The sequence below is a fragment of the Chanodichthys erythropterus genome, chromosome 1 (genome assembly GCF_024489055.1).
Source record: "Chanodichthys erythropterus isolate Z2021 chromosome 1, ASM2448905v1, whole genome shotgun sequence".
NCBI lineage: Eukaryota > Metazoa > Chordata > Actinopteri > Cypriniformes > Xenocyprididae > Chanodichthys > Chanodichthys erythropterus.
In genome coordinates, this window is record NC_090221.1 from 18,563,045 (window position 1) to 18,576,543 (window position 13,499).

At 38.4% G+C, this 13,499-nt stretch overlaps 1 protein-coding gene across 2 annotated transcripts in view; it reads right to left on the reverse strand.

The window, feature by feature from the left end:
* Positions 1 to 13,499, reverse strand: part of rxfp1 (relaxin family peptide receptor 1) — an 81,718-nt gene that overhangs the window by 28,546 nt on the left and 39,673 nt on the right. Inside the window, exons 1-2 of one of the 2 annotated variants that reach the window (XM_067388889.1) lie at positions 5,002 to 5,260; positions 977 to 1,060 (exon numbers count right to left, since the gene is read on the reverse strand). Coding sequence is in view for 1 of the 2 variants with exons in the window: in XM_067388888.1 (XP_067244989.1) it covers positions 977 to 1,060 (84 nt within the window). In the remaining variant the exon portion in view is untranslated. Of the gene's footprint in view, positions 1 to 976; positions 1,061 to 5,001; positions 5,261 to 13,499 lie in introns of those variants that run through there. The other variant, XM_067388888.1, reaches the window with a different exon arrangement.

Sequence of the window (13,499 nt, forward strand, 5' to 3'; positions counted from 1 at the left end):
GAGTATCCCAGCTATAATATTATGTTCTCTCTACACGCATACTCTTTAATTTCAGGATAATTGGCTGTTTATTAAATCTTGTGTTCAAGTGCCTGGATTTGTAAGAAAAAAGAACTACATTTTACAGCTTTTGCAAACTATGGACTAATAATGCGCTTCTCTGACAAACCAATTACTTGTTATGAATACTAATAAAGCAATTTCTCCATTGTACACAAAAAGCATTGAATGCAAATGTTATGATAATATATACTGTAAACAACTGTTCAAAAGTCAGTAAGATATGTAATATTTTTTAAAAGAAGTACCGCAGTCTTCAGTGTCACGTGATCCTTCAAATATCATTCTAATAAGCTAATTTGGCACTTATTAGGATTTTTTAAAACAAGTGCTGCTTAATATTTTTGTGGAAACCATGATGCATTTTTTTTAGGATTCTTTGATAAATAAAAAGTTCAAAAGAACAGTATTTATTTGAAATAGAATTTCTTTGTAACAATGTAAAACTCTTCACTTCATTCAATGCATTCTTCATTCAGCTCTTCATTTAATGCATTCTTGCTGAATAAAAGTAATAATTTCTTTTAAAAAGACCCCCAAGCTTTTGAACAGTAGTGTAAACAGTGTATAAATCAAATATCCTATATAAACATATTAATTTTTTTAACAACAAATGGCTACACATGCTCTCGAGGGACTCTAAAACACTTTTAGTGTGCTTATTTTAATCATGTGAATAGCAATATCCATGTCAGACTGAAAAAGTTCTTGTGCATTTATTATTCTAACTGTCCATCTCTCTGTTGTTTCAGCATTTGGAAGGACAAAATACAGCTGCCAAATGTGTTAAACCAAATTTTACACGCAAACAGTATTTCTAAAAGAAACATGCAAAAAATTCCTTATACAATGTTCAAGTTTTTTGAATTGTTCTAGAGCTTAAACCTCTGAAATATAAAAATGAGAGCATACTTACAGCAGGCGTTTGACTTAGTTCCAAGGTTATTACTGGGGATGCCGAAATAGTTATCAAAGAGATGTGGCCAACCATTATTGTCTCCTAAAAGAAAAAACAAGAAGTAGTAAAGGGTTAGTCTGTAGTCATTGCTAACAAAGCCATTTGCTGTGTCACGGGTGTTCACATGTGCATAAGAAGGATTTAATACATTAATGGCACAACAAAGACCATTATTGAAAATGGCTAAGAACCATTTTGCAGTGTCTTTGGTTTAACAAATGTGCCTCCACTCCTTCTGTCAGGGTAAGTTGCATAATACATAACACATTTGGTTTTGTTCTTTTTTAAGAATCACGTTAACCTACTCAGCAACCCCTGTCAATCATCTTGACACTGGTTGCCAACTACAAAAGTCGTGGAGGAAATGAAGCAGGTGACATGCAAAATAGGTGTGACTTTCGTGGCGTTTCCTGTCTCCTGACACCTCACACTTAACATCTCAAACAACCTTCCGCCTTTCTCAATCCACCTTCATCCATCACTGTCAGGGTGATCTCATTTGTATTCGTAGGTATTCAAATGCAAAAAAAATCGTTTACACTATTGTTCAAGAGTTTGGAGTCAGAATATTTTGTTTTTAAATAATTTTTCAAGAAATCAATACTCATTTTCAGCCAGGACACATTAAATTGATCAAAAGTGACAGTTAAGACTTCTACATTGAAAAAAAAAATAAATAAATTGTATTTCAAATAAATGCAGTTCTTCAGAACTATTCAAAGCATCCTGAAAAAAAGCATCCTGGTTTACTCAAGCAGCACAACCGTTTTTAATAACAAGAAATGTTTCTTGAGCAGCAAACCATCATATTAGAATGATTTCTGAAGGATCATGTGACACTGAAGACTAGAGTAATGATGCTAAAAATTCAGCTTTGCCAATGTAGGAATAAATTACATTTTAAATACATAAAATTTTTACTAATATTTCACAAAATAACTGTTTTCACTGTAGTTTTGAGCAAATAAATCCAGGTTTGGTGAGCATATAAGAGACTTAGGGGCCCTATTTTAACAATCTAAACGCAAAGTGTAAAGCGCAGGTGCAGTCAGGGTGTGTCCAAATCCACTTTTGCTATTTTAACGACGGAAAAACGGTCCGTGTGCCGGGGCACATTTTTGAAATGGGTTGTCCCTATTCTCTTAATGAGTAATGGACGTAACGTTCAATAAACCACTCAGAGTGTCATCTCCCCTTCCCTTTAAGAGCGAGATACTCTCGCACCATGGCGGATTGCTATTTACATGGCGGAATTTGTTGGTGGAAAAGCTGAACGCTTTTCAAGCGAAGAAAACGATCTGCTCGTGCACGAAGTTAAAGCGGGCTTGCAAATGCAGGCTTTCAAATAGCTCCGCGCGATGAGTCAGTTAAAGGTGCCCTTGATTCAAAAATTGAATTTACCTTGGCATAGTTGAATAACAAGAGTTCAGTACATGGAAAAGACATACAGTGAGTCTCAAACTCCATTGTTTCCTCCTTCTTATATAAATCTCATTGGTTTAAAAGACCTCCGAAGAACAGGCGAATCTCAACATAACACCGACTGTTACGTAACAGTCGGGGTGTACGCCCCCAATATTTGCATATGCCAGCCCATGTTCCCAACATTATGAAAGGCATTACACGTCTGGATCTGCACAGCTGAATCATCAGACTAGGTAAGCAAGCATTAACAACAGGAAAAATGGCAGATGGAGCAATAATAACTGACATGATTCATGATAACATGATATTTTAGTGATATTTGTAAATTGTCTTTCTAAATATTTCGTAAGCATGTTGCTAATGTACTGTTAAATGAGGTTAAGGTTACCATCGTTTCTTACTGTATTCACGGAGACAAGAGAGCCGTCGCTATTTTCATTTTTAAACACTTGCAGTCTGTATAATGCATAAACACAACTTCATTCTTTATAAATCAATACAACAGTGTAGCATTAGCCGTTAGCCACGGTGCACTATCAAACTCATTCATAACCACATGTAAACATTCAAATAAACACTGTACTTACGCAATTAGATATGCTGCATGACGAACACTTTGTAAAGATCCAATTTTGAGAGTTATATTAGCTGTTTGAACTTTTTTATGTTGTTTAAGGCAAGTGCGAGCTCTTGGGGCGTGGAACACCAGATTTAAAGGGGCTGCGTACCCTGAATCAGCTCATTTATAATGATGCCCCAAAATAGGCAGTTAAAAAAATGTATTAAAAAAAATCTATGGGGTATTTTGAGCTGAAACGTCACAGACACATTCAGGGGACACCATAGACTTATATTACATCTTTTTAAAAAAAGTTCTAGGGCACCTTTAATATATATGTGTGTGTACTGGCACAATTGTTCAATTAATTAGCCAATTTCGTTCATCATTATAAGTAGTAATAGGCTGAATTGAAAATAGGTAGCCTAATTCTAATACACGCAATGACTATTCATCATTACATTTTTATATTTATGTAGCCTACATAATTATATTCTTTTAGACTGTAATCCTTTTGTTTTTAATATTTGGCATGTTTGTGTGATGCGTATCCCTGTGTGTAATAAGCAAAGTCAATGCGCACTGTGGACGCGCCCAGAGGCGCAGTTTCTACCAACGCGCTCTAACAAAAAAATATTGCGCCATTGACTTTAGACTTTAGACCAGGTTTGAGTTGGTCTATGGCGCAGTCTATTTTCAGCTCCTTAAAAGAGCAATGCGCCGGCAATGCACCTGAACACACCTCTTTTTTAGACCAGCATGCCCATGGGTGCACTAACTGGCGCAAATGCATTTACTAATTTAAGGACGTGGTGCTAAACGGGAAAACACGAACGGCGCCGGACGGAAACTAGCAAACGCACTTGCGCTGCACCTTGCGTCGCATTGCGCCGGGTGTATTATAGGGCCCTTATTTTAAAAACATTAAAACAATCTGTTTTTTAAAACATAAATAAACTGCAGACAGTAATGCATAATACAATAACTGTAATATAGAATGTAATGATGTGTAAAGGTAATGATGTTAAAGGTACAGTAGACTCAAGCTGGGTTCTTAATGTCAGATTTGTCCATTGGCTCAAAAGAGAGCACATTCTCAGCCTGACAATTCTATTAATAATCCAGCTGCCTCACTGAGCACTGACCTCTCAGCCCAAATGGTCAGCCCATGGGGATAGTGACCTGCCAAAGGCAGGGGGAGCCACACTGTCTGTATTTAATTAAACATTCTGGGGATGGATGGATGTATGGATGGATGTGTGGGTGGGTATTAGTACCAACTAACATCTAAATTGTATAATGTAAATGGTTTTCTACAATTACAGGTTTTTCCAAACAAATGGAAGGAACAAGCAGAGGGGTGTACAAAAAAATCTTAATTTGACACATAAATATACTTAAATATAATAACATACAAAACACACAATACATTAGAAAAATACACAAGTCACAAGTACAAAACTACTTTTACATAAAAGTAGCATTCAGTGGCCACCAGTAATAATGTATCTTGATTTGACAATATCAATATCCCTTGGGATAATTCAACATTTGGGAAGGGAAGGGAAAAAAAAAAGAAAAGAAACAGAAACCCCAATAAATTCAATGCAAACAAAACCCTCAAAAAAAAAAAAAAAAAAAAAAAAAAAACCCACAAACCTGTGAAACAAAATAAATTACACTCAAAGTAAATAACCAAAACCACAATCCACACAACAAACAAACAAAACAAAACAAATTACAATAAACCCTCCCAGCAGATAATAGACCTTGTTAGTTATAAGGGAATTGAAAACAGATAATCAAAGATAACAATAGCCACTCACAATTCTCAATAAAAAAAACCCTAAATATTAATCGATCTTAAAACACACAAACACGCATTCACTTATGAGTGCTCACCCAAACACGCATTCACTCACAAACACTCATCACCAACACGCGCTCACACAAACACGCACATTTAATTTGCTATAATGCGACTTGAACACATACGCACACAATCAGGTGCACTTGAAGAAGCCGGACGACTTCTCCGCAACAGAGCACCACGGTCAAGCCGCCACACAGCAGCAAATCAGCAACGGACAAATTTCTATAAAATAATTACTCAATTTGGTCATTAGCCACACATACACAAATTTAAAAAGATCATCTTTGAAGCAGCAAACAATTTTCAAAATACCATATGAAGACTTACCTGCAGCACAACTGACTGGCTCTCAATAAGACTGGTGAATGATCCACCAATATTGCCATGTTTTTTAAAGGGGCTGTGAACTTGACTTCCACCCAGCTCCATCCACCCACACAAAACGGAAACCCCCACCCCATGGGGATCACCCATTACAGATGGATGGATGGATGGATAGATGGATGGACTGCATTTATATCCACAGTTGTGCATTAAGATAAACTGAATAAACTAGAGCAACTAGTATGATTTAGCAAGACTTTAATTCTTTAAGGTCCACAGGACCAAAGGTGCCCATATGAATTTTTAAAAACGAATAAAAGTAGACTCTTGCAGATCTTCACGAGTTCACAAATAATCTGATTGAAGAGCATGCATATTTGCTGTGCTGTCCGGGGGAAGGGCTCTGAGCTTGGAAGTTGTGGAACTGTTGAGGAACAGAGGTGAGCTGGCTATGTACATACAGTAGGCCTCCTCTCATGCTGATTGGATAGATCATTTGAACGTGTTCTTCCCAAACTTTGTTAATAAAACATCATTACAAAGTATAATAGAACATAACAAAAACCATATTCACAAGGATGTAGGGAAAAAAGTTATTCTCTTAAAAATATATTTTATGTAATAAAAATAGTGGTCTTTTATATATAATTTATATATTTTCAAAATTGACAGCAGTCTGACAAAGAAAACTGATTTTCTAAAAATGATTCAGCTCAGTAATTCTCTTCTAACTGGTGTTCTTTCTGTTTAGCCAAATTATGCATGGTTAAATGCAAGCACATTGCCTCAGAGAATATCTTCTGGGGTCATTAACAATAAACATATTTAATTTTACTTAGTGTTTAAGGATAAAGGAAATGACTTCTGTGATGCTGAAACATCAACACTTTGGTTGAGTAGCTCATTATCTATCAATTTTCTATGGCATTCCTTTCGTGTCATGCAGGTAATTGATTAAGCATGGGTGAAATGCAAATGTTAATTAAACATCTAAGCTGTGCTACAAAGACCTCAAACAGTCTTTTAATAAACTTTTCCAAGAAAGTGAGCAATGCCAGGCAGCCGAATTTAGATGATTTTTATGTTGTAGCCTATACCTATATAAAACATCCCATATTCTTAATATTGCATCAACAGAAACATTTTTTGTTTTGTTTTGTTTTGTGACATACCACAATTTCAAGCAGGGGTGTTCATATAAGTCAATCTCTCATTTTAAACTGAAGTGCCAAAAAGGCAGGGCTGATGACTTTCATAAACTGTAATAATAAAATAAAAATAAAAAAACGTATACCTGTCAAATATTCATAAAAATAATAAGCAACCTGGCACCATATAGAAATGCATTACTTGACAACAATTTACAATAATAAATAAATAAATAAATAAATAAAAGAGACATACCTACAGAGATATCCAAATATTGTTACCAGGATAAAAAGTAGGTCACATTCAAATGGCATAAATAAATGATTTAGCATAATACAAAATAAATAATAATAAAAAAATCCTATCTGGCATCTCAATTAATATTCTCAATCAAAGGGTTAGTTCACACAAAAATTACAATTCTGTCATTAATTACTCACCCTCAAGTCATCCCAAGCCCGAAAAAATTTTGTTCATCTTCGAAAAAAAAAAAAAAAAATCTCTTTGAAACGTCAAAAGTGGTAGTTGCATAGTGCTCAGATTTCATCAAAAAGATTTGTGTTACATGATATGAAAGGACATGAGGTTGAGTAATTAATGACAAAAATTTTTGGGTGAACTAACCCTTTAATTATTATCTTACAAACAGGCTTAAGGATATTGCTGTAACGAAGCGGGACTCAGGAAGGGATTCATGTGCAAAGCTTTTTTCTTTTATATCATGACATAATGCCCCCCTCCCGGAAGGTGCGTCCTCGCGCCGTGGATGGAACAACCGGGGAGGGGGGGTGGGTACCTTGGAACTCTAGGCGCCAAGGCGGGTCAGGAGCCTCGGGCAGCCACAGCAGCTCGGGATCCTTTCCTTGGGACGCCAAGGCGGGTCAGTAGTGTCAGATAGCCACAAGAGTTCGGGAGCCCTGGAATGCCAAAGCGGGTCAGGAGAGTCGGCCTGCCATGGTGGGTCAGAGGCCGTGGGCGGCCAAGGCGGGCTGGTTGCCATGGGCGGCCATGGCGGGTCAAAGTTCGTGGGCGACCATGGTGTGTCAGAGTTCGTGGGCGGCCATGGAGGATCAGAGTTCATGGGCGGCCATGGCAGGTCAGAGTTCGTGGGCGGCCATGGCGGGTCAACGTTCGTGGCCGACCATGGCAGGTCAGAGTTCGTGGGCGACCATGGCGGGTCAGAGTTCGTGGTCGGCCATGGCGGGTCAGAGTTCGTGGTCGGCCATGGCGGGTAAGAGTTCGTGGTCGGCCATGGCGGGTAAGAGTTAGTGGGAGGCCATGGTGGGTTAGAGTTAGTGGGTGGCCAAGGTGGGTAAGAAGCCGGCTCGTGGTGGGCTGGAGCTGGCTCGGGCTCTGGCACGGAGTCTGGAGCAGGCTCGGCGAAGACTGGACCGGACTCGGCGAAGACTGGAGTAGCCATCTTGTCCGTGGACACTGGCGGAGTGGCCATCTTGTCTGTGGACACTGGCGGACTTGAGTGCGTAGCAACCGGCTGGCTTGAGTGCGTAGAAACCGGCAGGCTTGAGTGCGTAGAAACCGGCAGGCTTGAGTGCGTAGAAACTGGCAGACTTGAGTGCGTAGAAACCGGCGGGCTTGAGTACGTAGAAACCGGCGGGCTTGAATGCAAAGCGGCTGGAGGATGCTTCGAAATTCCAGCTGCTCGTGCTGACGTCAGCGGTGGATTGTCCACACTGGACAACAATCCTCTCCGTTCTCGGACGGATCCAGAGACGTGACATGACTCTGGGCGATCAGTGGCGACGTGACGTGACTCTGGGCGATCAGCGGAGATGTAACGTGGCTCTGGCCCATGAAGATCATCTGTGACTTGACTTGGCTCATGAAGAACAGCTGTGACTTGACTTTGCTCATGAAGATCATCTGTGACTTGACCTTGCTCATGAAGATCATCTGTGACTTGACTTGGCTCATGAAGATCAGTGAGCCATTTTGTGAGTGTTCTCTTTAGCGGTAGCCATTAGATGAGGTGTTGTGTTACTCCGCGACACCCACAGTAAAGAGAGAGACGCTCAGTTGCAGTGCCAGATCTATATAATATTCTAATGTCCAACTAGGGTCATGAAAAGGCAAGACGGAACTGAGCGGATCAGACAGTCCTCCTCGAAATTATGTTTTATTGATGTAGTTCGGGAGGAACAAGTCAAATAAGCTACACAATCATTATGTCATCTCATTACGTCATCTCAACCAGCTGTCAACAATCCGAAATCAACATATCTACCCAATCGGCATGAGTTCAGGCCTATATATAATCACAGTCAAACTCACCCAAGGATCCTCAACAGTTTTCAGAATCCCTCCACCACCCCGTCTCTTTACACTCTCTGGGTTACTTCATATAACCTAAAGGGGGGGGGGGGGGGTACTCTGTCTTCGGGCCGATTACTGAGCTCGGAGCCCTCTCCCCGGACAGCACGCCAAATACTTTTACCAATTAATTTACATGACTTATTTGTAAGTGTGAACTCGTGAAAGAAGATCATAAGACACACCTCATCAAAACATGTTAAAGGCGCCAGTCCAATAAAGTCCTTGACGTAATCCTCTTTCGTTCTGTCTCTTTGACGGAGACATCTTAATTGGGCAGATGGATTCATTTTGGATGAGAGAGACACACTCACGAAAGCTGCTGGATCCTGGTATGGCGAAGTCTTCTGTAATGAAGCGGGACTCAGGCAGGGATCCATGTGCAAAGCTTTTATTAAAGGTGAGCGTGGTCGTACAGGCAGGGTCAAACAGGAACAAACAGGAACAGCGAGGGACAGGCAGAATCGTGGTCAGAATACAGGCAGTAGATCAGGACAGGCAGATATCACTCACAGAGCACAATACCAGGCAAGGGTCAAAGGCAGGCAGCAACAGGTCGATAACGGGTAACAGGCAGGAACGGTAACAGACAGGCAGGCAGAATAATAATGCTCAGAATTGCAACACAGGTAAACAAGACTTCGCCATGATGTGTAGTGAATGAGAGTCTTTTATAGTCCGTTAAATGTGCTGCAGCTGGGTGTGGTGATTAGTGATTAGTGTGGAGTGTGTGCAGGGAACCGGAAGGGAGGATTATGGGAATTGGAGTCCGGGAAGTGATAGGAATCATGTCAGTTGCACATAGTGGGTAGTCTTATCTAGACATAGTAGCAAAGTCATCTGCCTTCAATTAAGGTTTAGCATGTATTCCACAAAACAAGCATGTTTCCCCCTTTGGACTGTGATGTTAGTCATATCAGTGGAATTAAAGGAACTTAAACTGCTATCAGAACTCCTATTAGAACAATAAAAAGGAATAGTTCACCAAAAAATGAAAATTCTCTCATTACGCACCTTCATGTCATTCCAAACCTGTATGTTGTTATTTTTCTCTGTAGAACACAAAGGGGAAAGTATTTGAAAGGATATGGACTGACTTGGAACAATAATAACTACTGACAGACTCATACTTTAATCTTTCTTTCTCTTTCTCTTTCTCTTTCTCTTTCTCTCTTTCTCTCTTTCTCTTTCTCTCTTTCTCTTTCTCTCTTTCTCTTTCTCTCTTTCTTTCTTTCTCTCTTTCTTTCTTTCTTTCTTTCTTTCCTTTCTTTCTTTCTTTCTTTCTTTTTGGTAAACCATTTCCTTAAGAGAAAATTTCTGTTCCTTTCATTTGGGGCAGGGTACTCACAATCTTTTTTCCTCTAATCTACCACTTGGGCCTCTTATAACACTATACTACACACAACATGAGTGAACAGCATTGCAAAGACTTTAAATCCACCAGGAAATGCTGCTATTTGTGTCCCAGCAAGGCTCTGAAAGGTTATTTCTTCCCCATCTATGTCACAATTACAGCAGCTCACACTGTTGGTTATATTGAGCAGCACTAAGGCAGCCATTAGTAAAACCAACATATAATCTTTGGTCACACTTTAGTTAAGGGTCCAATTCTATGACTTTTGCCTTAATAAACTCCTAATTACTGCTTATTAATAGTAAGTAAGGTAGTTGTTAAGTTTAAGAATTGGGTAGGATTAAGGGATGTAGAATATGGTCATGCAGAATAAGGCATTAATATGTGCTTTATAAATACTAATAAACAGCCAATATCCTAGTAATATGCATGTTAATAAGCAACAAAGATAATAGTGAGAACTGGATTCTAAACTAAAGTGTTACACTGTACACTTCTATTACTCTATTGTGTCTTGACTGAAAGCTAGCCCCATCAAACATAATTGTCACGACTCCCTGTGTCTGTTTAATGGACTCTTCTTTTGATATTCTTTTGTCTTGTTGTGCCTATGTTAAGTTCCTGTTTATTTAGTTCCAGTTAACAGTTGTCGCCATTGTAATCTTGTTAGTTTCCATCGAATCCCTTGTTTGTTGCCATGTCAACTGATCACCTACACCAGTCCTTCACTTAGTCTCTTGTTACCTTTATGTATTTAAACCCTCATCGTCTAATGTCATGATCTTGTGTTAATGTTTCATGCTGGTATGGTTTCTGATGTTTATTAAATGTTATCTCATCGTTCATCTGCGTCAAGCCTCCTGTTTCGGATTTATCAAGTCAAGCCAGCGCATGACAATAATAATACCCAATTTAGATAAAGGGTGTTTCCAAAGAAAAGCACTCCACCACTAATACACTTCACTTCACTGTCTCTTAACAACATATCATGATTAATCTGTGACACTGTCATCCTTAAAAAAGTGGATGGACATCACATCAAGTGGGTAGTATCGATTTTGTGAATTTGGTGTGATAACATGTTACTGTCTGATAATGTTAAAATCTGTAATGAGGATGCTTAAAAGTTTGTAAAACATATGAATGCGATGCAGCTGTTGAGTTTTTTTTAAATCTAAGCATCACCACACTACATCCTCTATGCATCATTGCTGGTTTTTTCAGGCTTGGCAACAGAAACGTAAAATGACAAGGAAGATTAAGTGCTGAGGTAATTTCTCATCCCAGTGTAACATTTAGATTAATTACCTTGTTTATACGGCTGGTCCATGACAAATGGAACAAAATTATTACAAAAACTACAGATAAAGATGACCACTGCATTTCAGGTAATGCAGAACTAATTTTAAATAACCAAATGCTTACAAATAAACAGCAATCTAAAGAAATGAGTGTCTACTTAACTGCTGTTATGGGAAATAAAAAAATAAATAAAATGAATGAAATAGGCTATATTTATTCATAAATAATATGAATAAGTATATCTATACACACACACACAAACACACACACACACTCAAAGGCCACTTTATTAGGTAAACCTTGCTAGTACCGGGTTGGACCCACTTTTACAATACTCTGGAAATGAATGTGGCATTAAAACGATGCTCAATTGGTAATAAGGGGCCCAAAGTTTGTCAAGAAAAGATCCCCCACACCATTACACCACCAGCAGCCTGAACCATTGATACAAGGCAGGATGGATCCATGATTTCATGACCCTGCCATCTAAATATCACAGCAAATCGAGATTCATGACAGCAAGCAACGTTTTTCCAATCTTCTATTGTCCAATTTTGGTGATTTGTTGCCTCAGTTTCCTGTTCTTATCTACAGTTTCCTGTGTGTGTGTGTGTGTGTGTGTGTGTGTGTATCATAAATCATCATAGCTCTCATTTAGTTATACAGTATGTTTTATACAACTCTATCTTGTGGAAATTGACTAGGCCCATTGAAAGGATAACATGTCTGGCTAGCCATTACCTTCAAGGTTAAATCAATGAAACTCAAGATGAGCATCTTTATTCAGGTTGTCAATGGTGTGATTACTGTGATATCCTGTTGTTGTCATATTGTGTCCCTCAGCTATGACTATTTCATCCAGACAGGCATAAATAGAGATCACAAGCCATCCATTTCATAACATTTCATAAAGGCTATTTTAACAAGAGAGCACATATAACTTTAGGGGTTTAAATTCTGAAAATAAATGTAAACGTGTCACTGCATTGGTCAAACGTTGAATTCACATGACGTGTCACAGCACCTTCTACTACATAGACATAGTTTTCACTCACAAACGACCTTTCTAACAGATGTAAGCGAGATTGATGTGACATGGCCACTGCACTCCCATGGTGCACCTGTCATGGAGCATTTTATAATAGCACACTGAAAAGACAAGATACGCAAGATACACATCATAAGCACATTAGTGTAGCTTCTAACTCGATAAATGCAATACATTTCAACAAATCATTTCAGTCCACTTTGAGTTGAGAACTTTATTACATGCACAGTCTAATCATACTGACAGCAATGATGCTTCACAGACAGCAAATCAAAATGAACTGGATCTCAGAAAAAGAACCTGTTATCAGTTCATTTGTATTCTTTGGTGTCACAACACAATGACATCAATGAAACACAAAAAGTTCACAAAATAGCAATTTTTAAACCATTAGAGATAATGAAATGGAAAACTGGTTGGGTTTCCAATCAGAAAATGAAAACAAATGTCTGCCAATCAAACAATTTCCAATAATATTAAGATTACTCTTATGAAAGAGGTAAATGTAATTGTGGAGGAAATGTGTTACAATTTACATATTTCTGGTGCTGCAAAATTTTTGAGAATTTTGAAGTTCTGCATAATAAGACTTTCATATAAGACAAATGTCTCTGGCAAATATTTAGAATTAATGTTATTTTATAACATTTTAATTTTATTTGGAATCTATAAAGTATCTAGTTCAGCACTAAAGAAAATATTTAATATTTTATTAATAATGAGACAGAATGAGTCAGTGTGCCTGAATAATTCAATACTCTGTCTAAATCTAGACAGCTGCTGTGTCAGAAACCTAAAAATGCGACCCTCAGGGCAGCATATGGAAATAGGAAGACATGTCCGAATTCAATGTTTTCATAACATCCTTTCCACTAAATTACCTTTATCTGGTTATTTTAAGGCAGTGTGGATGTATCCTTCACTACCTTTGATATCCTACAATCCTATGCATGCAACAGCTGGTGGTAAGAATAAAAATAGCATCTGACAGAGAAGTTGAAAGCAGAAAATGAGTTTTTAACGCATTCTTTCTTTTTTCAGCCTGTAATTACATTTCCACAGAGAAATAACTTCTGAAGTCACTAAATATTTTCTTGGTCTAAAGCTCTCTTGAATATG